The 24,496-nt window shown below is 49.0% G+C and overlaps 1 protein-coding gene across 6 annotated transcripts in view; it reads right to left on the reverse strand.

The window, feature by feature from the left end:
• Nos1 (nitric oxide synthase 1) overlaps positions 1 to 24,496 on the reverse strand; it is a 180,361-nt gene that overhangs the window by 43,832 nt on the left and 112,033 nt on the right. For 4 of the 6 annotated variants that reach the window (XM_039089060.2, XM_039089059.2, XM_063271042.1 and 1 more), the window contains 13 exons: positions 24,101 to 24,263; positions 23,149 to 23,240; positions 20,846 to 20,987; positions 17,699 to 17,838; positions 15,246 to 15,420; positions 12,499 to 12,600; positions 10,313 to 10,507; positions 9,691 to 9,776; positions 7,681 to 7,825; positions 6,635 to 6,739; positions 6,103 to 6,161; positions 4,996 to 5,097; positions 1,042 to 1,158 (listed from right to left, as the gene is read on the reverse strand). In XM_039089060.2, the coding sequence (XP_038944988.1) occupies positions 1,042 to 1,158; positions 4,996 to 5,097; positions 6,103 to 6,161; positions 6,635 to 6,739; positions 7,681 to 7,825; positions 9,691 to 9,776; positions 10,313 to 10,507; positions 12,499 to 12,600; positions 15,246 to 15,420; positions 17,699 to 17,838; positions 20,846 to 20,987; positions 23,149 to 23,240; positions 24,101 to 24,263 (1,623 nt within the window). The remainder of the gene's footprint in view (positions 1 to 1,041; positions 1,159 to 4,995; positions 5,098 to 6,102; positions 6,162 to 6,634; positions 6,740 to 7,680; positions 7,826 to 9,690; positions 9,777 to 10,312; positions 10,508 to 12,498; positions 12,601 to 15,245; positions 15,421 to 17,698; positions 17,839 to 20,845; positions 20,988 to 23,148; positions 23,241 to 24,100; positions 24,264 to 24,496) is intronic. The other 2 variants (XM_063271041.1, XM_063271043.1) reach the window with 1 other exon arrangement.

The raw sequence follows: 24,496 nt of genomic DNA on the forward strand, positions 1-24,496 counted from the left end.
GCACTGCAGTGTATGTGCCTGCATGTGATGCACACACGCATGTCACATACACGCACAAAACAGGAAAGACTGTACAAAACATAGGTGCAGTTCTTCAGTCTAGGAGTTCTGTGTCCTGTGCCCCCTGAGCCTGGTTCTGAGCAGTCATGAAGAAGACTCATCCATGCCTAGGTCTGGACCGTGGACTGACAGGGCGTCGGCCTTATCTTGACCGTTATCCAGAACGAGGCTACACATCCTTATTTCATCTCTCCAAATACTTAACTAACCTGAACACACATCGAATCCCCAAACACTTGACTTTGTTACACATCCTCCCCCAAACTGTCTCATGGAATGTGACTGCTTAGGAAGAGATGGGGTTGCGGAGTAGTTTTCAAATCTGACTTCGCAGTAGAGGTTGGACTGAGAAGAAAAGACGGCAGCACAGCCCCCAGTTCTAGACCGACTGTAGAATCTTTTCAAGTCAAGCTTAGGCATCACACTGGTAGATCGAAAACAGCCCTTCCCCCCCACCCCTAGGTGGCTCTGTTTTGTTTGAATCTCCTAATGTAGCCCAGGCTGGCCCTGAACTTGCCATCCTCCTGCCTCAGCTTCTCGAGTGCCAGGACTACAAGTATGCACAGTCATGCATGGATCTCCCTAGATGGTTTTAATGTGTACCCAGAGTTGAAAAACACTACCTCAACATCGTGGGGTGTCTCCAGAGACCTTCGCTCCGTATAAAACGTGTCTACCTGGAAAAGCGGCCCTGACAGTGGCATCTGGAAGCTACTGCCCTTCAGGGCACACAGTGGGCAGACCTTAGTGATGGGATCTTGGGGGGAGTTAGAGGAAGAAGCATCAGAGGTTGTCGGGTACAAGGGTCCTCATACGTGGGAAACCAGGTAGTGTGTGTTAGAGAGGGAGAGGCTCCAGAGGAAGGGAGGAAAATCGTGGGGTGGTGGTGGTAGGAATTCTCCAGAACAAAGAACCACCTTGCAGATGATCCGTGCTCTCTAAGAGCCTTTTTCAACCTCAGTCCTTGGCACCCTTGCTCACCTCACATTGGCCAGGGGTCCAGTACTTTCAAAGTTGTCTCTGAGGTCGGGTCCGTCGCCCGATGACTTTCGGGAGTCAGAATAGGAGGAGACGCTGTTGAATCGGACCTTGTAGCTCCTGTAACAAAGGAATGGGCGGCTGTGAATTCTCTTGGTGCTCCCTCCTGAGGTCAGTTCCCTCCTCACTCAGTATTTTCAATTTATTGGTCCTGCTTCTAGAACCTTCTCTCTAGTATTATATTATGCCACACCTTTGAACTGTTAGAGAATTCATCAACTTACCCATAATTCACCACAAAGATAGTCACGTACAGTGGTTTGATTGGGTATGGCTCCCGTAGACCCGTGTGTTTGAATGGTTGGCCCATAGGGAGTGGCATTAGGAGGCGTGGCCTTGTTGAGGTAGGTGTGGCTTTGAAGTAGGCGTGGCTTTGTAGGGGAAGCGTGTCACTGTGGGGGCGGGGATGTGAGGCCTCTTATGTTCAAGCTACACCCAGTGTGGCACACAGTCTCTTTCTGCTACCTGTGGATCAAGATGTAGACCTCTCAGCTCTTTCTCTAGTACCTTGTCTGCCTGTGTGCCACCAAGCTTCCTGCTGTGATGATCGATAATGGACTGAACCTCTGAACCAGTAAGCCAGCCCCAATGAGATGTTTTCCTTTGTAAGAGTTGCCTTGGTCATGGTGTCTCTTCACAGCAGTGAAGCCCTAACAAGACACCACCCTTGCAAACTCAAACGTCTCCAGGTCTTGTTGACTTGAGAAGACTGAGATCCACAGAGTTCAGGGAGCCTCATCGAGAGGGATGGAAGGACACTGTGACCATGAGACCAGGGCTCCAGGCCTCTCAAAAGTTTTAACATGCAGAATAAGAGGCAACGCCAGTTCAGCAGGGATGGGTAGGGCTTGAGAGTCAGCATTTCTGTCTCTAGACCTCACCAAGAAGCTGGAAACTAGACTGGTACTCTCCAATATGGTAGCCATTTGCTCTCTGTGGCCATATTAATCCAAAATTAATTATAATAAACTAAAATGAAATATAAACTAAGATTAATATAAATGTAAAAACATAATAAAAATTTAAGATATAACGTATAATAAAATAAAATTACATATAAACTAAAGTTAAATAATATAAATATAAAAATATAAAAACCCAAAATATAAATATATAACAAATAAAACTAAAATAAATATAAAAACTAAGTGTCCAAGAAGAGAGGACTTGGTAAAATGTGGGATGCACATTGTAGATAAAATGTGGAATACACAGTAGATAAAATGTAGGATGCGCACAGTAGGTAAAATGTGGGATGCACATAGTAGGTACTCACAGGGGACTTTTTGGCCACAGACAAGAATGAAGTCACATCATTTGCAGGAAAATGGGCGCGAGTGGTAATGATTATATAAGCCAACCCCAGAAAGACAACTATTTTGTATTTCCTCTCATTTGTAGCTCCTACATTCTATAAGGATCCATAAAATCATGTATTTATAAATGGCCAGAAAGAAGAGTTGAGGCTGTTGTGTCAGTGCACATTTGCATGAAAAGTTTAAAACCTGGCTCCTTGCCTGTGGGAGTCGTATTTCACTGCAGGTGTTCAGTGCCCACATGTGGCCACTTTACAGCCAGCACAGACAAGATGTCAACAGAAAGTTCCTCAATGCTGGCCTATCCCCCCAGCACTCTCCTGCCACAGAGGGATGTTCTTAGACATTTTAGGTCACAGGCCACACTTCCAGGAAAAGTGGAAACTGTTTTTGGCACAGATTACATGTTTATATCTTATTTTCTAGTCACGTTATGTCTTCACATTCATATTATTTAATCTTAGTTTATAGTTAATTTTAGATCTGCGGCACAAGTGGACACTGGGTGGACTAGTACACGTGCTTGTGGGTACACGTGTACATGTGTGGAAGCACATGTGTGTTCATGTGTGTGCGAATGTGTGTGGGTGTATGTGCATTTGTATGTGCTGGTGTGTGTGCATGCATGCATGCATGGCGTATGTTAGAAGATGCATGGCCATTGTTGGTTGGAACATCCCTGGTCACATTTGAATGTGGCCTCTGTCTTCCGAGTGCTGGGATTAAAGGGGACCCCACCACACCTAGCCAAACTTATTTAAAATGTGGGTTCTGAGGATGGAGCTCAGGGTCTCAACAGTTTTTAGATGAGTGCATCATAGGCTGAGTGTCTCCCTGAGCGTCTCCCCGTAGTCTCCAAGGAGGATATCCAAGACCCAGGACTCAGCGCAAGAGGCTCAGGAAACCCGAGACTGAAAACAGACATCAGTTTCCATCAAGACTTTTCATCTTTAGACAAAGCAAAAACAAGGGCTGGCAGTTGCCGCTTTGGCAGGGGATCTGCTTTTTTTTTTTTTTTTTTTTTTTGGTTCTTTTTTCCGGAGCTGGGGACCGAACCCAGGGCCTTGCGCTTCCTAGGCAAGCGCTCTACCACTGAGCTAAGTCCCCAGCCCCTTGGCAGGGGATCTGAGTTCAGTTCCCAGCACCCACATGGAGGTGGATAACATCCTGTAACTCCAGCTCCAAAAGCTCCAAGAGCCCCCTTGTGGCTTCTATGGGTACTGTACATATGCAGACATACGCATGCCCACACTCGAATAATTTAAAACAAAATCTTAAAAAAGCAGACTAAAACAAGATTCCCAATATTCAACAAACAGACAATCCTTTTCTTCCTGAATCCCACCCTCTACCAAACTAAGCCAGAATCCCAAGAAATGCATTAGAATGCAAAAGGAGAAAGAGGGAGAAGGGAGGTGGAGGGAGGGAGAGAGAGAAAGAGAAGGGAGGGAGGGAGAGAGTGGGAGAGAGAGAGAAAGGAGGGAGGGAGAAAGAGAGAGAGAAGGAGAGAGGGAGAGAGGGAGGGAGAGTGGGAGAGAGAAGGGAGGGAGGGAGGAAGAGAGAGAGAAGAAGAGAGAGAGAGAGGGAGAGAGAGAGAGAGAGAGGAAGGAGAGAGACAAAAAAAGAACACCCACGTTCTGGCAGAGCGTCTCTGGGCTGGAAGCTTTTCAAAGGTTTTGTTCTAACAAGGTTCTAAATACACGGATGTGTATTTTCTGTCTCCAAAATAGACTCACGTTGAGTCACTTCTCCAAATCTGTCATGCAGCATACCAGGGGGGTGGCTGTGTGGTTAACGGGGGAGGCAGGGTGGATGGTTGTGGGGTAAAAATATCAGCACGTGTACTGTATGAGGCTGGAGGTTTCTGCCATTGCTTTGCCTGTTGTTAATAATGCCCCCCAGCTCAGCACCAGCCTCCAGAGACTGGCATGGCAGAGATGTCTTCCCATTTGCTCAGTGAGAAAGACCAAGTCCACAGAGGTCAAGGGATTTGCTTAAGGTCGTTGAGTTAGTAGCACAGCCTAGGTTAGAATTCAGGTCTCTTTGAGACTCAAATGTAGCCAGGGATGTTCCAACACTGGGTGTGCATCATCTAATTTACAGCATGCATGCATGCACACACACATGCACTCATGCATGCACACACACCAGCACACACATGCACTCATGCATGCTCACACACCAGCACACACAATGCACTCATGCATGCATACACACCAGCACACATGCATACACGCCAACACCCACAATGCACTCATGCATTCATACACACTAACACACACACGTGTGTGCATGCACACATACCAGCATGCATGCATACTCATCAGCACATACACCAGCACACATAATCCACTCATGCATGAACACACACCACCACACACACATGTACATGCATGCATACACACCAGCACACACACATGCACTCAGGCATGCACATACACTAGCACTCACACATGTACATGCATGCATACACACCAGCATACCTGCGCGCATGCGCGCGCGCGCGCGCGCACACACACACACACACACACACATACATATACATACACACACATACATATACATCATGGATGCTCTCTACCTGTGTTGGCTGTCACGGGCAGCAACCAGACTGTGGGCTTCAGAGTCAACATGGGAGAGGGAAGGCCCTTTACGGGGAAAGAAACGCAAGGGTTCCGGGTACCTAGAGCGGAGAACGGATGGCGCCCTATCTCTACTTGAAGGAGGCAGGAGTAGGGGAGCTGCTATGAATGAAAAGGGGAAAGGTGGGGAGATTGAGGGATAAGATGCTCGAGGTGGTGGGGAGCAGGGGAATGCCTAGGAGGTGCTCATGGCTATGATCCCTGGCGACCCAGAAGCTGGGTTTGGTCCTGTGCTCTCAGGAGGAAACCCAGCCTCTAACTGCAGTCAGCTATGGCATTGCACGTACATCCTTAAGTCACAGGATTTGCTCTTTTGGAAGCAACCCTGTGTTGGGCTCCTTGAGGGATGGCTCAGCATGCCCCTGCCCTGTGTTCAACGCCCCACAGAAGGTTCTGGAGGTTTCCAAAGATGGTCTGGACCACAGATATTTCTGCCTTGTAAAATGCTTTGAGAGGGAAATCTGTTTTCTCCTTTTGTCCTATGGGTCCTGGGGATCGGACTTAGCTACCAAGGTCAGAGACAAGCAATCCCCTGTCTACTCAGCCATCTTGCCAGCTCTTTAAAATGCCTTTAGAACAGGAGTTGACCCCTTCAAGAGTGTATGAAACGCAGGTATCTTATTTTTACCCTTTGAACTTGACCTTAGCTTCACAACCACAGTGAGCGCCAGACGGGGCAGTTCTAAGGACAGAATGGCTCCCACTGAAGTCCAGTGTGGGTTTCAAAGGCAGAGGAGGGACTAAGCTCTCCAAAGACTCTCCCACCTTTGTTTTTTTTTTTCTGGTTAGGTTCTCAGCAGTCAAAGGGTCCAGGTAAATAGTACAATCTCGGCTTGATAACTAAGGAATTGGAGGCAGAGAGGAGAGGCACGATTGAGTCAGAGACCAGAACATTAGCCACGGTAGAGCCTGGGCTGCCAGCTAAAAATCTATTTCCAAAGACTGTTCACCACGTCCCGGTCTTCCCACAAGTCTTAGGTGTCAAGACACATTGGTCAAGGGTTCCCAAGGGTATCCTATGACATCAGGCAGGGATGTTCACTTACTTTCTCTCCTCCTGCACAGAGTTGGGGTGCCTCATCTCCATTAAAGCACAGCCGAATTTCTAGAAGTCAAAACAATGTGAAGAGCATGTTAGAAGGTAGGCATGTGGTCTGGGGCCCAATGAGGAGCCCAATGCCTGATGGATAGATGTCAGGGGTTGAAGTGGGCAGCAATGCCCCAGCTGCAGGTTCAACCCAAGTGTGTGGGGCTGGGGTAGCCATTTGAAGCGCAGGTGTGAACTCTCCAGCCCAGTGCACAGTGCACAGTGCACACCGTGGTCTTCAATGTATGAAAGTAGTGCTCTGCATCCAGAATCCGGGTGCCTTAAAACACACAGCTCACCGAGGTGACCGTTTATCCAAGGGACACTGATAGAAAAAACTTAGTATCGTGCCATTCACCCAAGTTGGATCAAATCAAAGTCTTGGTTTTGGGGATCGGGGAGGGCTCACTTCTGAGTGGGGAGGGGTCCCAGCTGTGGCTATTTTCTTTGGGGGGATGGGACCCCACGTTAGGACAGGGGCATCCACTCACCTCCCCGTTCTCAGGGGGGTCTCCATTGCCAAAGGTGCTGGTGACCACCAAGACCAGGGCTTCGTGCTCCAGGTGCACGATGTCATACTCCTCCATGGACATTGCCTGGGTGGGCAGGGACACAGGGGAGGGGAGAAGGGGTGAGCCGTGATGGGGAGAGAGAAAGTGACAGGAGATGAGGGTGTGAGGAGGAAGAAGGGAGCAGTTTGGATCAGCCTCCTTGCATGGGACCCAATGGTCTAGATGCTTACTATTTCGTGGGCTCACGCAGATAACACTAAGACCTTTCGCTGACATGAAATCTTGCTATGGCCATTGTGCCCTGAAGGGCTATGGGAATCCTGGGTCCTGGTCCAATGAAATGGTTGCAAGGAGACTAGATCTTACCTCCCATGTGCTAGGACTGCAGGCAGGCCACCACACACCTGCCATTTACATTTGGGAGCCGGCCATTCAAACTCCAAATCTCATGCTTGGATGGCACGTGTTTTACTGGCTGAGACATGTGCCCAATCCCCAGGTCACATGATCAGGTTTCATGATAGTGGAGCCCTGACCATGGTTAGCCAAACTTGTCCTGGCAGTACCTGACCAGACTTGTCCAGTCTTCTCTAACCCTGCCTCCAGGGTCCCAAAGGGCCTGAGCTCTTTGAGGCTGAGGTGCCTACCGTGGGGCGAGACTGTTATCCATGTCTTGGCATTACTTATATATTTCTCAAAATATGCTTTAAGGAACCCCAGGCTCCTTAGGTGCTCCAGGAGAACAAGGGATCTGTGGTCAGATATGTCTGGGAAATACATCATTTCCCACGTTATAATGGGCGTTCATGGATGAAGGTCGATAGTTAACAGCTCTGAAAAGTCCTGCGCTCAGATGACCCACAGAGCTAGGTCTCTCACACTGACTCCCCCAGGGCAATGGACTCTCATTCATCCACTAACATTTTGCTCTAGGGGTAGGGGTTTCACATGGTCTGGTCTCTTGTAGGAAAATATGTGTGTATTTATTTCCATGAGGGTCTAGGGAGCTGGTCCTACTTGCCCACCTTGGCATCGAAGGCGTGCTTGAAGATCTCACACAGGGTCTTGGCATAGGCTTGTGATTTGCCTGTCTCTGTGGCGTAGAGAATGGTCGCCTTGACCCTCTTGGCCATGGCCTGCCCCATTAGCTTGGCTGAGAACTTGACGGCCCTGCAAAGGAACAGGTGGAGAGAAGAATGGGGGACGGAAGAAGGGACATGAGGTGCTAAGACTTAGGGACCCTCTAGAGGCATGCCACACCCCAGAGCTCAGAGACCTATTGACTTCTACATTAGTTCCTCAATGCAACAGGTTCTCAGGTCCAAGGTTGGCAACCTGGATGTTGTTGAGTGACTGTATCTAGTCCCGAGAACCTTAAAATGACACCAATAATGCCCAGGCCCTGAATTAGAGGGTCTTTAGAGATTTTTTTGAGAAAAGAATTTATGTCACGTATGTATTTATTGCATGTGCATGAATAGCCATGTGATTCTGCCTCAGCCCAGGCATGGAGGTCAAAGGTCAGCCTTCCCAAATTGGTCCTCTCCTTCCATCAGGTGGATCTTGGGATTTAGACTCAGGTCCTCAGGCTTGGCAACAGTGCCCTCTGAGTCACTTCACTAGTTGGACTTCTGTGGGTTTTAACACCCACAAAGGGAGATCCTGATTGCTTTGTTTACCAATATGCGTCCAGCCCAGGTTCTGCATGGGACTTGGTTACCTAGTGGGTACCTAGATAGATATCATGTATCTCTCAAAAGAAATTGTGAATTTTTAAAGATGCTGTACCTAAACTGGGAGGAGTTGGACACTAAGTGGGAGAACTTTAAGCTAGGGCTGCACTGTTGTGGAGATGGACATGGGATAGAGAGGGATAAGAAAAAGGGAGGGGCAGGGAGAGGGAGGAGCAGGAATGTCTGTCCACCACAGATTTAGCTATACCTGAACTTCTATTCCTCCCCTTACTAGAAATCTAGAAAACAAATTACTAGATATTTCCCACCTGGGGCTTATTGGAGGTTAAGTTCGTCATTTTATACAATTAGGGATACCACCCACACTGTAGGAAGGCTTTGAGCTCAGAGGGAGGGAGAGAGAGGAGTGAAAGGTGTCTGGAAGGCTCCCCTGGAAGGCAGGCAGCCCAGAGAGCATGTGTAATTAACTCACAGGGTCTCCACCCTGAACTTAGTAACAATGTTTCTTCCGTGTTTCTTTCAACTGCCTTTCTCTTCCTGAGCCTGCAGGATGAAACTGTAGCCAAATTTGACTGTTTAGGGTACTCTGGTAGGGAAAGGAGGCTACTGGTGAGCTCTTACTGGCAGGAAGTTGCAAAGATGGAGGGAAGAGAGAAAAATGGAGGGAAGTAGGGATGGAGGGAGAGAGAACAGGAACATCTACTAGTCCAAGTTCAAGAGGTCACGTATTGCAGGGTGGATGGGAGTCTTGCCTCTGGGGTCCCTCATATAGTTGGTACCTGCTGTATACTTGGATGCCACACATGAGGGTTTTTGAATCTGGGGGCAGAAGACAAGCTAGCTTAGATTGTGTCAATGTCTTCCGAAAAACAAAGGTTCCCACTAAGTGGATGGGTGGGGTTTCATTTCTCGGGACAAAAGATTGGTGATCCCACTAAGTCATCCTTGTGGCATACATCGCATATGCCAGCTTGACTCTCGACTCAAAGTGATTCCTCAGGGGCACTGGTCCATAGCTTCTTGATCTTCCATTTGACTCAGTAAAACTTTACTACTACTACTACTACTACTACTACTACTACTACTACTACTACTACTACTACTACTACTATTATAGAAGACAGGGTCTTGTTATGTAGTTCAACCTGGTCTTCTTTAATTCAGTGTGTGTGTGTGTGTGTGTGTGTGTGTGTGTGTGTGTGTGTGTGTGCCTGTGTGCTGGTGGCGTGGGATGGATGAACCCATCACCAAGTTGGCACAGGGTACAGCACCTGCCCAGCTCCAGGCACTCCCAGCTTATGCATAGATAGATTCCTCCATCCCTCAGAGCAGGGCACTCACTCTGCCAATTTCTTAAAGCCGATAGCTCGCCGCTTCGTGGGGGTCCCGTTGGTGCCCTTCCACACGTGGGTGTTCCATGGATCAGGCTGGGAAGAGAAGTGAAGATACCAGTCAAAGCCCTGGGGAAATTCAATCCCATCGGGAGATATCCAGAGTTCCCTGGGGCTAGGGCTGGGGCTAGGGCTAGGGCTGGGGCTGCCCAACCCTCAGTCCCACAAGGTAGGGATTGAGTCAGGGACGGCCACACATGTCCCTGTACAAGGTAATAGGTACACCTCCCTGCAGTGTCTCACCAGCCCTTCCCACTCAGCCCTATTCCCCTCAGACTCTGTGTTTGAAATAGGGTCTGGATGCGTAGCCCCAGCTGGCTGCAAATTCATCATCTTTCTCTCTCAACCATCCTGACTTCTGGGATTCCAGGTGTGTGTCAAACTCTTCCTGGACCTGTACTTCCTCTTCCTGAATACCTACTTCCTGTCTTTATAAATGTCTTAGGCTACTGGGCACACCAAGGTCCACTGCACTGACCTGTTTGAAGATGACCCTTGGGAGTTGGGAAAACTTGGCCCATGCATGGTGGGTCTCAGAGGAGAGGGGAGACTGGGGCAGGGTGGGGCAGGACCTGGTATTCAAAGGACGGGGTGAGTCTATAGTTGAGCATCTCCTGGTGGAAGACAGGGGTGATGCTGCCCGACATGGGAGGCACAATCCACACCCAGTCGGCGGGGCAGCCCCCTCTGCAGCGGTATTCATTCTCCATGTGTTTGATGAAGGACTCCGTGGCAGAGTGGTGGTCAACGATGGTCACCTTGTCACTCTGCAGGAGGAGAGTGGGCACAGAGTCAGGAAGGAAGAGAAGGTAGGATGCTTGGGTACCTTCCCTACAGAGTCTGCCAAAGGTTCTGCTTGGTGCTAGTCTATCTCCAAAACCTTCCTTACCCGCCTTTAGCCAGGGGTGGAGCCTCAGGTTGGGGCTAGACTCTCAGGGTTTTGGTTTTTCTTATGTCTGTGTACTTATCTCCTGCTTCATTAACCTTCTGTAACTATTTATAGTGGTGAATTAGAACCCTCTCAGAGTAGACAGTTTTGAGGAGTGAGTTTGAGCCTATTAGAGATCAAATGAGTAAGGCACTGTGGCCATTTAAAGATGCTTGGTCCTGGGACGGGCACTATTTGGAGGTGTGGCCTTGTTGGAGTGGGTGTGGCTTTGTTGGAGTGGGTGTGGCTTTGTTGGAGTGGGTGTATCACTGTGAGCATGGGTTTTAAGACCCTCATTCTAGCTCCCTGGAAGCTAGCATTTTCCTGGCTGTCTTCAGATGAAGATGTAGAACTCTCAGCTCCTCCTGCACCATGCCTGCCTGGATGCTGCCATGCTCCCGTCTTGATGGTAATGGACTGAAATTCTGAACCTGTAAGCCAGCACCAATGAAATGTTATTCTAAGAGCTGTCATGGTCATAGTGTGTTTGATCATAGCAGTAAAACGCTAAGAGAGGCAGTGTGGCGGTGGGCAGAGTCTAGCACAGGCTGGAGCTGGTGGGCATTGATTCACACTGTGTCAGAGACACTGTGCTAACTCCTTCTCTTCCCTTCCTTCACCTCTTCTATGTCCTGAGTGTCTCCATCAGGGGCCAAGTTCTGATCATTGCTACAGCTCCTTAACTCTCCTTGGGAGGTTGCCTCTTGCCCTGCCACCCGCACAGACCTCTGCACCCTGATTTTCTGTGAGGTGCCTACTCTATTCATGTACCCCCACCATCTGAATGAACACATGTTATCTTCTACCAGAGCAAGGTTAATGTCGAGTCTCAGAAGCGGCTGCTGGATACCAGTTAGTAGCTTTCCACTTGGCATAACGACAGTGCCCGCCTTGTGCTCAAAAGCTGCGTGGTCTGAGTGGTCTATTTTCTGCCCATCTTACCATTACTCCTGATGTGGGGGAGGGGCAGGGAGCTATGTGTCTGAGGGTAAAGATGGGTGTCGAACCTGTGAAGGGTAAGTCTGAGTCTCTAAGAGATGGGAAAACATGGAGAACCCCATCACCAAACTGCAGAATCTTAAATAACAAGTTCAGACCTTCCTCTCACTTCTTTTCATCGAATGTCTACCCTGCCCAGGCCAAGATGGGGCAGGCATGTGGGCAAGAAGTAGGTCACGTGACCTATGGGAGCCCCTGAAGCTGATCATGTTTTGGTGCATGTACATATATGATGTGAATGGGGAGGTCGGAGGGCATCTTTGGGTGTCATTCCTCAGATGCCTGTTTGAGATAGAGTATCTTATAACCCTGGAACCTCACTTAGGTGGGCTAGGCTGGATAGCCAGAGAGGATCCGGGAACTTCAGTCTCCTATCTCACTGGGGTTACAAGCATTCATCCTTCCCCTCGACCTGGCTCTCTGCGTGGGCTCTGGGAATTCAACGTAGGACCCCATGCTTGTGAAGCCAGCCTTTCACTGACTGAGCCCTCTCTCCAGCCCCCGGAGGTGAGCCTTGCTAGGCAGAACCCTTGGTCCTCTGCTCAGAGTCTCTAGAGCAGTAGTTCTAACCTTCCTGATCCTGTGACCCTTTAATCCAGTTCCTCTTGTTGTGGTGGCCCGCTACCTGTAAAATTATTTCCCCTGCTGCTTCATAGCTGTAATTTTGCTACTGTTATGAGTCATGATATAAATCTCTGTGTTTTCTGATGGTCTTAGGCCACCCCCTGTGACAGGGTCGTTCGACCCACAGGCTAAGAACTGCCATTCTAGAAGGTTCTTCTCCCCCCCAACCCCTCTCTCCTTTGAGGCTTGAGCTGAGCCCAAGGGTACCTGGAAGCTATATAGAACAGCAATGTTGATCTCCACCAGTGCTTGGTCCTTCCAGAGGGACGAGGTCTTCCTCATGTCCAAATCCATCTTCTTGGCTACTTCCTGGATGGGCAAAGAAGGCATCGAATCATGGGCTGGCTAACTCAGGATTTCAGACCAAAGACGGCAAGCAGTGTTCTGTGTTCCTAATTATCAGTTAGCCACTCACGGGCTGACTGACTTGTTCGCTGGTTCCATAGATTTGCTATTGACAACCCAGTTGGTAACTGAAGAGACATGGCTGGCCCCTAAGCCACTAAACTCACGTGTCAATCAGTGTGGGAGAATGTGTGTGCTAATGCAGACCTTTGAGGCCTGGAGACCCAGGAGGTAGCCGCTTTCTAAGCCAACGGCATTCGAGCAAAAAATAACTCGAAAGAAATATGTCCTGGCATTAGTACTTGACATCACAGAAATGAGTACCCAGGTCGCAGGGACAGAGGCCCGGAGGCAAACTCCTTAATTAAAGCTGTGCTTTTCCTCCCCTTTCCCTCCCTTTGTCAAGGTTGGTCACTGGTGGGAACCCAGGTCTCATTACTCAGATGCTACCATTGCTCAATTTGGGTAAATTGCTCCTCAGCCCGGCCGGCTGACATCGCTTCTAGCTGCTGGGGTGAATTGAAGGGCTGGGGTGACAAGAGTCTCTCATTTAAGCCATGAGGCGACTCAGGGAGCAGAGAGGAGACTTATTAATTCACTGTCCGAAGTGAAGGCTTTCAGAGTCAGGGACACCTCCACAGGAAGTGAACGGTTCCTGCTTTATGTAAATCTGTCTGATGCCCTGGTAAATTTCTGGATCGGGGAAGGGTCATATAGCCGGGCACTGTGTAGCATTACATTGGCTAAAAGAATAAGAAAAACTGTTGAGAAAAATGCCCTTTTGACCTGAAGAAAAACCGAAAGAAACAAAATTGAGAAACGAAACTCCCAGATGTCAGTTGAATTAGGATACTGCCTTGAACTGGAAAAACAGCCTAATGTGTTTTATTTCTTTCTTGCCGGAGGCTTGTATATACTGGTGTCCAACTGCTGGGGAGCCTGAGAATTTTGATACCCAGACCACACCCCAGACTGATAGGGAAAAGAATCCTATGGGCTGGGGCACTGCCACCGTGAAATTCTCTAGGTCATCCCAGCAAGGTTGGTGACCCTTGACACTAGTGAATATTGCTTTATTTTTTCATGTTTTTTTAAACAGTGTGTCATGTAGCCCAGGCTGGCCTGGAACTCTCCATGTAGCAGAGGATAACCCTGACTTCTGAACTTTCCTAATTCTACCTTCCAAGTACAAGATGGGGGGATGGGCTTGGGGGGAATCGTGTTACGTGAATGCCAAAGCTTTTACTGTGATTCACAGAATATATGCCCCAAGTTCACAGGGTGGGGAAATCAAGGAAGCACAGTGGAAAAAAAATGGAACAAAGAAAGAGGAACAAAAAAACCAAGAACCAATTTAACATTGTTATCGCCTAGGTGTACCACCCACATGTACGGTCCAGGGCAAACAGAAAGATCTGGGCGTTCCTCAGTTAGGAACAAAAGGCTTCCACATGCATCAGCAAAGGTTCAGCAGGGGTCAAACAAAGTAGGGCTGGGGAGATAGGTCCACAGTAGAGAGCTTGCCTTGTGGGCTCGGGGACCTCAAGTTCAACCCCAGTATCATAGAAGCAAACAGGAAAACGAAAGGAAACCAAACAAATGCAATACGCCCAGAGCCCCAAGTCTCTCTCTCTCTCTCTCTCTCTCTCTCTCTCTCTCTCTCTCACACACACACACACACACACACACACACACACACACACACACACAGAGCCCGCATGGCTTCTGCAGCCTGCTCTCCACTCCCAGCACTCCTCAACGGTAGGATTGGACTGCCTCTATAAAGTATGCATCTGTACAAAGCCTGTGAAGCCATTTCTCCTGTCACCATTGCTTAAACTGTAGAGTGACAGCCATTTGTACTGCATCTGGAATCATAAAGTCGGCTGCAGAGGGTTCCGATAACACCACAAACTGTGTGTAAACACCACAGAGTTTTATGTATGGGACACGGGTATCTGAGGTGTGAGAGTGTGTGTGTGTATGCGCGCATGCACACATGTTTCTGTATATGTATTGGTGTTTTCATATGTGTGTGTGTGTGTGCATGTGCGTGTGCAATACATGTATATTCATGCAGACATTAGCCTCTGGTGTCTTCTGTTCTTCAGGGGCCAGCTACCTTGTTTACCGAAGCAGGTTCTTACACCAGCCTGGAACTCTCCAAGTAGGCTAGGCTTCCTGCCAGCGAGCCCCAGAGACCACCTGTCTCCACCCCCCTTGTCCTGAGATTAGGTGCAACCGTTACCATGTCTGACTTATAAAACATGAGTTCTGAGGACTAAACACAGGTTCTCATGCCCTGGGAGGGAAGCATTTAACCTGCTGGGTCATCTCTCTGCCCATCTGCAGATTTTCATATCTGAAGGGGTCCAGAGAATCCTCAGGGAATGTCAGGGGAAGGTTCACATGTGAGGATCTCTCACACAGCGTTCTCTTCGGTGCTATTTGCTACCCCGACCTTCCCAGGAAAGAAAACACCTGCTTCTGGCATTTCTAGAAGATGTACCAGGACTGCAGATCTGTCCTGACACATCCAGCCTTCCAACCTCCAAACTGCAGAGCAGTGTCCTCTATTCCCGCATTTGGGGACCATCGAGGGACCTCACCTCCAGGATGTTGTATCGAGAGTTGTCACAGTAGTCACGGACGCCGATCTCTGTGCCCATGTACCAGCCGCTGAAGGGACAGGCGCTGAACTCCAGGCCCCCGATCTCCAGCAGCATGTTGGACACAGCGGGGAGGCCATACCATTTGAGCCCCAGGTCCTTAAACCAGTCGAACCTGCAGAGAGTAACATGGCCCTGCTCAGCATGCGGCTGGTACCTCCTGAGCAGCACCCTCAGGCTGAGGATGCTCCAGGCCCAGCACCCATGGGGACCACGCACACACCCTGGTTACTGACAGTTCCTTCCCCCATTATCTCCTCCTTTCTGCACCTTCATCTTTAAATCTATGCTTGTTTCTGTCGCTCTGGGAGACCTTCCCAGTGTCCAGTTGGGTTCAGGCAACCTCATATTTCCCCTTTGCTGTGCTTTCTCGGAACTGACTATTTTAGGAGTCATTGGTCTATGGTCTTCTCCTCTTTGACACAAAGCACAGAGGCAGGGACAGAGTGGGCCCTGAAGCTAGGGCAATGATGCATGGATTGAAGACCACAACGCAGTCTGAACAGGCCTAGAGGTGGACAGGAGTAAGCCAAGTGCTCCCGGGGATCTGGCTGTGTTCCAACACATCAGACGCCTTGGACAGGTGTTCTCCGTTCAGGGAAGACTCAGGTAGGGCAGGTGGGGTACCAGTCCCGGGTGAAAACTTCTGGGGGTCCCCAGATGGAGCCAGCAAGATCAGCACTGTTATTTGTGTATGAGGTATTTGAAACGAATCCACACTTTAAAAAAAGTAAACATTAAAAAAACAACCCTCTTTAAATAGACAGGCTCCCTCTCCTGTGACTTCCCTAACTCGCCAGACCCTCGTGTCAGGTCTGGGCTGATCCTGTGTTTATTTAAGAAGTTGAGATGTGGTTCATCACAGATTAAAAATAATTAACTGGATTTTTAAGATCTATTTTGCATATGACTTAAGTTTCTTAGCAACCTCCCTCAGGTTTGGCCCCAGTCTAGCACCTCAGGGTGGTGTTCATTCATTTTACAGTTTCATTTGTGTGTGTGTGTGTGTGTGTGTGTGTGTGTAATACATTTGTGTGTATAATTAAGTGTGTGTGTAATACATTTGTGTGTGTGCATGTGTGTATGTGCGTGTGTGATACATTTGTTTATGTGCGTGCATGTGTGTGCATGGGTATGTGTATGTGATACATTTGTGTAATTAAGTGTGTGTGTAATACATTTGTTTGTGTGTGTGCATGTGTAATACATTTGTGTGTGTAATTAAGTGTGTGTATAATACATTTGTTTGTGTGTGTAATACATTTGTGTGTGTAATTGTGTGTGTAATACATTTGTTTGTGTGTGTGCGCATGTGTGCATGTGTATGTAATACGTTTGTGTGTGTAACACATTTGTTTGTGTGTGTGTGCATGTGTGTAATACACTTGTGTGTGCAATTAAGTATGTGTGTAATACATTTGTTTGTGTGTGTGCATGTGTGCGTGTGTGTATGTGTGATACATTTGTGTGTGCGTGCGTGTGTATGTGTGCATGTGTGTGTGCATGCGTGTGTGTGCATAATACATTTGCGTGTGTAATTAAGTGTGTGTAATACATTTGTTTGTGTGTGTGCATGTATGTGTAATACATTTGTGTGTGTAATTAAGTGTACGTGTAATACATTTGTTTGTGTGTGTGCACGTGTAATACATTTGTGTGTATAATACATTTGTTTGTGTGTGTGCAATACATTTGTGTGTGTAATTAAGTGTGTGTGTAATACATTTGTTTGTGTGTGTGTAATACATTTGTGTGTGTAATACATTTGTGTGTGTGTAATACATTTGTGTGTGTGTAATACATTTGTGTGTGTAATACATTTGTGTGTGTAATTAAGTGTGTGTAATACATTTCTTTGTGTGTGTGTGTGTGTGTTTGTGTGTGTACAAGAGGACACTTTATAGGAGTCAGTGCTGTCCTTTCACTGTGTGGGCCCTGGGATCGAACTCATGAAGTCAGGCTTGGCAGCAAGCTCCTTTTACCAGCTGAGCTACCTCACAAGCCCAGTGTGTTTTTCACTCTGGAAGTGCACATGCCTCTCTGACCTTGGTCTTCTAGCTACTTCTGGGTTCCAGATTCTGTCTGAACTTGGTTCACCCAGGGTCAGTCCTTGTATGCAGCTTCCTCTAGGAGATCTTTGTGTCCACAGCAAGACAGTAGGTATGTTTAATCTTGTGACCCCAAGGACTGGGCAAAGGGCAGGCCATGGAGTTGCTTAGAAATAGAGGCTTTGGGTGGTCCGGAGGGACCCTCGCATCCCAGCATGACAGACAGGATGGGACCTAGGGTCCTCTTGCTATCTGTTGGAGCTACAGAGATCCTGGAGTGGGGGACATAAGATGGACAGAGGAGGTGAGGGGGGAAACCCCCTCCCCAAGGGCACTCCCTCTTACTTGGGGTGCCTGATGGGCACTTCCAGCACCAGCTCTGGGGGGATCTGGAAGAGCTCAGGGTCATTGCCATTGGCCTGAAGCAGGAGAGGCAGCACGTCGAAGCGGCCTCTTGGGGCTTTCCAGCCCTGCTGTATACAGATCTACAAACAGAAACCTCCAGTCACAACTCTGTCCCTCCAAACACAGCGCACATCAGATATGGTGGTGGGGGAGGGGGAGGGGGGAAGGAGGCAGGGGAGATCTTCATGCAAGCCCTCTGAGGCCTCTGTCATGAGCTCTGTGTGACCTCACCACAGAACCAGGGCAACTTCTCCAGAGGACATAGGTCAGCCTGATCCAGAAAGGGTTTCCTTTGCCCACTGAGCACAGGGACGGGATGAGGGCTGAGTCCGACTGACTGTGGCTTCCCCCACCGGCTAGCTTTTATGTGTGGTGTTAAGTGTCACCAGATACAAAAGAGATCTCCCATGCCGTGGCTCTCCTCAGAAAACGAGTGCACACACACACGGCTGTTCACAGGCACAGCGAGACACAGGAGATAAAATGTTTTGGAAGCTTAGTTAAGAAAGAAAAGCTCAGAAGTGCATCACGTTTCCTTAACACAGTTTAAACCGTGAAATTTCAAAGCCAACAACGTCTCTCACGTAAGTAACCATTCGTTAATAACGGACTGAGGCTTTAATCAGACGTTTGACGCTGAAGTTGAATAATGTGGCACTTGTTCATTTACTAAATATATCTAACCTACATTTATGGAACATAATAAAGTAATCAATATTGGTTTATTGATTATATACATTTTATTGCTTTAAGTTCTCTTTCCATGGTGTATGTATATAGTGTATATATTTATGTGTGTAAGCTAACTTATTTTATTTGAGACAGGGTCTTTTTATAAAATGCCTTTATAATAATATTATTGTAATGTATTATTATTATTATCATTTTAGTTGATGTATGTGGATGTTTTGCCTGGGTGTATGTCTATGCACCGGGCACACTCTTGGTGCCTGTGGTGCCTAGAAGAAGACCCCAGATTTCCTTGCATCCGAGTTATAGACAGTTGTGATGTGGGCCATGGGATTGAACCAAGGTCCTTTAGAAGAACCAGCAGTGTTCTGAACTACAGAACTCTCTCTTCAGCACAGAGGGTCTCGCTATATAGCCCTGGCTGTCCTGGTACTATGTAGACCAGGCTAGCCTCAGAACCTAGAGGTTCATCTGCCTCTGACCCTAGGGTGCTGGGACTGAAGGTTTATGCTACCACACTAGGCTCCCGAGACATGGCCTCTGACTACACCCAGAACTTGGCAATTTGTCTAGAGTATGATTGATGATAGATTGATCGATCCCCCTGTCTCCAGCTCCTCCGGGCTGGGATGACAGGTCTGTGTCACTGCACCCGTCTCTTTACCTGGGTGCTGGAATCCTTGTGCAGCCTGCCCTTTACTCACTGAGCCACCTCTTCAGCCCCACGTTTGCTTGTCTCACTATGTAGCTCAGGCTGGCTTCAGACTCACAGCCCTCACACCACAGTCTCCCAAGTGCTGGGAGTGCAGGCGTATGCCACCGTGATGCATGAAGGAGGACAAAACGATTGAAGCAAATGTATTCAAATATGATATTTAACAGTAAAATTGAATACACTTAATCCATTAAGTCCCCGAATTTATCAACGTGATAATCTGCTCCACCCCCATGGTATACTCTGCTATTTTAATTTCAAAATATATTCGATATAACATTATAATGGGGGCAGGTGGGTGGAGAGGTGTCTCAGAGGTTAATAGTATTACCTACCCTCCTAGAGGACCTGGTTCAATTCCCAGTACCCACATGGGAGTTCACCACTGCATCAGGGGACCTGACATCATCACGCCAACATTTATGAAATGAAATTAAATGAATTATTTTTAAAGGGAATTAATGGGTTGTTTCTGCTTTTTTGTTTATTTGTTTGTTTGTGGTCACCTTGGAGATCTCTTGGTTGGGGTCAGCTGTGAAGCATGCTGACATCCACATTCGTGCATGGTCACTATCAGGAGGGAAGTGACGGGCTCCAAACAGCCACATAGCCAGGTTGGGGGTGTTTCTTTGTGCTGTGTGAGCAGAAGCCAGGAGAATGTATCCTGGCCGTGGAAGGTTCCGGACACGGATAGGGAAGACAGAGTTGCAGTCCACAGCCGTGTTCAGCTAAGCAGGAGGCAAGGTCAGCCAACTACACGCTTAGCAGTTAGCGCTCAGCCTTGTGGAACGGAGTCTGGGGAGTCTGGCTCAGGCTCTGAGTGCACAGGTGCGGCTCCTGGTTGCCCTGGTTACAGCCAGTTCTCAGGATTATCACATTTCAATGAGAAAAGCCTTATGCATGTGAAGTCAGCAAGCCAGGGAGAGGGGAGAAGCAGGTGTGTGTGTGTGTGGGGGGGGATGAGTAAAGGGGGACCTAGGCGTTGGCGTCTGTCTGCTGTCGTGTACCAGTGGGCATGGTACATTTGAAAGTGTCTCTTCCCTGAACTGAGCATCACCTTGTTCACTTGGAAGGGACCCTGGGAGGGGAGATGGGTAATCTTGGTTTTCTTGGTAGCCTTGGTCAACTTTGGTCCCCAGCATGGACATATACTCATGTCTGGGACAGTCAAGTTTGACAGTCAAGCCAGGGTAGCTCAACACTGCCCCTGCCTCCAAGCGATCGATCCCTCTTTTTCTGCTTCCTAAGTGCCGGGATTAAAGGCATGTGTTACTGAACCTGCCTCCAGCTGCAGACCAAGGAGCCATGTATGTCAGCTCAGGAAAGGTGGCCCCGGGATGTGACTGAACAACGTTGGTATTGGTGGGAGTCTGGGGGACCTTCCCTGGGGGGGTCCTAGACATTCCTTCCTTCATTGAATAGTTTAGGATCGGCACTTAGCACTGAAGAGTCGATTTCAATTCTAAAAGGGGGCAGAGGCTTCCACAGGGAGGGTTGGGGGAGCCAAAGGGCTGTGATGGACTTGAGGTGCGAGAGCCAAGTCTGAGTGAGGAGTGGTTCCTGTGCTCCTTGCTGGCTGAACCCTTCAGGATAAAAACATTAAACTGGAAAAGCATGGGGTTGGGGGAGGGGGCGGTGGATGGAGGGTCCAGCGGGGATAGGCTTGAGGTATCCAGGCTCACCTCCGTGAACTGCACATTGGCTGGATCCCCCAAGGTAGAGCCATCTGGCTGCTTGTAGCCCGCGTAGCGGATGAGCTGCGAGTTCCACACTCGGAAGTCATGTTTGCCGTCAGTCCTCTGAGGGAATATCGTGATGGCCGACCTTGGGAGAGGAGAGAGGACAGGAGTCACCAGGGTGGGGCTTGCCCATTGGAGGACACAGTGACAAAGCTGGAGATGAGATATCCAGGTCTCTTCCTGTAGGAAGGAGCCAAGTTACAGCTCCTCCATCAGAACCCTTGCAAGGTAGAAGGCAGAAAAATGCACATCCTAGCCTTGAAGTTATGATCCTCCCTGCCCCCTCCGGCCTCCCAAGGGCCAGAGTGAGAGGTGTGTGTCACCACACACCACAGGGCATAGGCACTCTACGTGAACATTATCTTGCATCTCCCTCATTTGGAATCCCTCTCTGCTGTCACGGGCTATTTCCATAAATAGCATCCTATCTGGAACTCATCAGACCCTGCTTGTGAGCACGTTCTGTAGGTCTTCCTCTCTAAGCATTTGCTACTGCGGGGCAGGATGTCACTGATGCCAGAGGATGAGGTTAGACCTTGGGCTGGGAGTAATTCACGGAGCCATCAGGGACGTACGTTCTCCATCTCTTTAATGAGAATCTCTGGAGCACGTGGGAGACAACGGAGCCCGAAGCGGGCTGCCTTCCCTCTGGCATCGAGACACACGGTTGTGCCTATAGGTGGCTACCAGCCAGAGCCCGTTTGTGTGCACATACATTTAAGAAGCCTGTTTATAAACACCAGAGCCACACGTCGTTGTGAGTTGGGTGTGATACTCACTTTCCGTGTGTGGGAACTGAGATGGAGAGGGGAGGGGAAGCATGGCCACACCTCCCCTCGCCTGCTTCCCTGGGGCTGTTACCTACCAGCAGCTTGAAGGCTATTTCTGCTCAGGGAATATGTTCTCTTATGTCTGCTGAATGGCTTTTAGAACTGAGGTTTAAAATGTAAGAAACGATCCTAAGTGATTATTTTCTTCCAACTAGCTCTCATGAAGATCCCCATTCCACAGCTGCAGAATTCGGGGGTAACCCCTCCTCTTGCCAGCTTACAGTATCCTTTGAAAACCACCAGAGCAGCCCCTAAGAAACTTGAGGGCTTAGCCTTTGCAAGGCCTGACATTCATGGCTTAGAATATGTTGGAAGATTCTTTGCCTCTATCTCTGTCTTTTCTCTTTCCTCCCACCCCCCTCTCTCTCTGTGCTCATACATGAAAACCAGAGGCCCACCCTTCTTTTTGAGACGAGGTATTTCACCCCTCCTGGAGGGACAGCCAGCCTTGGGAATCCCTGCCTCCACTACCCCAGCAGTAGCGGTCAGATGGTAAGCACTCATCCCTATATCTGGCTTTAAAAACATGGGTTCTGGATTCAAACTCAGACCCTGATGCTGGCGCGGCAGACACCTTATCAACTGAGTTTCCTCTGTAGAGATTGGCGGGCAAGTTCTCTGATACTGTATCAGAGTGAGGTTACTTAGGAAAGAGTCCTAAAATGAATTCCTCTCCTACAAATGATTTCTGTTCCTACTGATGGCTTAGGTGGCAAGGAAATCCATGCCTGAGGCAGACAAGTTCCTTCTACATAAGCTCAGGGAAGCCCAGGGTGTCTGTGTGTGTTGGGGGGAGGGGTGCGGGGGGATCTATGGGAATATCCCTGAAATAGCCTTGGGTGTTTCTGAGTTGGGACCAATTCTCAGTCGTGGGGAACAGATGTCACCAGCGGGATTGACAAGTGCAGCCAGCTGTGTGTGGGGCCTCAGCTGTGAGGGAGCAGCCGAGGCCAGTGTGGAAGTCACAGACCAAGTTACTCCCGCCTTAGCTGGCTCCCTGCAGGCTAAGCTCTTTGTATGGGTACAAGAGTCCAAGGTGGAGCTAGGGGGTCACAGAATTGGAAGGCACGGTGCCAGTGGGCAGAACAGGAGGCAACCACAGTAGGGTGGGATGCTGCGAGAGCTGGCTCTATTCAGAAATGGGAGTTTCTTCTTTCCAGGGATCTTAACTAGTTTCCCGTCCTCTCTGCGGGTGACAAGGATCTCGGGTCCAGCCAGGCTTTCAGTTTTTGTTGTTCTTTCCAGCGGAGGAAGGGCAGGGGATCAGAATACCAGGCTACTTCTGCCAGCTGGGCCACCTCCCCAGAAGGGGCCGGCCGGCCTCTTCCTCCTGGCAGCTGAGGTACATCCAGAACTAGGACCACATGTTGTAGGGTTCTCTCACCCTACACCATCCCACCCAGCAGGGCGACTCACCTGAGATTCCCTTTGTTGGTGGCATACTTGACATGGTTACAGATGTAGTTGAACATGCCGTGGGCTGTGGTGCAGTCTCGGGCATCGAACACCTGGGAAAAGTACATGATGGGAAGGACGGCTGCCTCCTCTCTCCCTGGCAGCCCCAGGGCCGAGTTCCTTTCCAGGGGACCCTGAGCCCACTGTGGCTGCTCCCTGTCTTGGTTAACCAGCCCCCTCCTATTCTTAAAACCTAGGCTATATTTTGTAAAGCCTTTTTATTTTATGCTCCGCCACGACAGGCTGGTTATGTTTTCTGAGGGGCCACCAGGCATTTAAAAACAAGGAACAATCGAATAATCTAGAACAGAGGGTGGAGGTGGGGGCTCAGGAGACCCCGCTCTGTCCTGAGGTACTGGCAGGAGACAGATTCCTACTCTCTTTGATGGCATAGGGCTGGAAGGGCGACCGTGCTCCAATGACGAACCCACACCCCTCCTCTTGCCAGCAGCGCTAATCAAAGTCAGCGGCTCGCAGAACATAAAAATAAAAGATAGGACGTTGAAGTCGAGAGGGTCGACTGGGAATGGGAATGGCACCAGGGACGATAGTAAGGGCTGAACGTGATCAAAATACTTTATATCAACAAAACTGTCACAGTGACGTTTATGAGTCTGTATAATGTTTGCTCACACAGAAAGCATGATCCTGCAAACCAATCTATTTGTAACGGTAAGCTACTCCCTAGCACAGACCATACCAGGGACACAGACTTGAACTCCTTCAGGCGGGCACAAGTAAAAGGGAGCAGTAGGGTCTGCGGCAAAGAGGACAGCCTGAATTTTACTGAGAGGCATGGCAGTTTTAGTCAATAAAGAGCAGCGTTGTGATGGATCCCTACCAGCTCTGTCCATCCCCCTTGGCTTGTTCCCTCCCAGAGGGTCTCCCAGATGTCTTGAGTGTCACCACCTACCTGCAGCTTGGACCACTGGATCCTGCCCACACATCGAGAGGCGTTCCGCCAGGCATGCTTGGCGCCATAGATGAGCTCGGTGTCCTTGAGCTGGTAGGTGCTGGTGCTTTCAATCTCCTTGTTCACCTCCTCCAGCCTGTCCATGTGGGCCTTGGAGCCAAATCTAAGGGAGGAGGAACGGAGAAGGGGCTGCAATGGGACAGCCTGGAAGTGTTCCGTGTGTGTGTGCGCGGGTGCACAAGGGAGTGTGTATGCATATAGGTGTGCGTGTACATGTGTGTAGGTGGGGTGCATATGTGTATGTACATGTGTGTATATATGTGTGCACATATATGGGGGTGGGGGTGTATGCGCATGTGTATTGCATGTTTGTGTGTGGGTGCACGTGTATGTGTG

The sequence above is a fragment of the Rattus norvegicus genome, chromosome 12 (genome assembly GCF_036323735.1).
Source record: "Rattus norvegicus strain BN/NHsdMcwi chromosome 12, GRCr8, whole genome shotgun sequence".
NCBI lineage: Eukaryota > Metazoa > Chordata > Mammalia > Rodentia > Muridae > Rattus > Rattus norvegicus.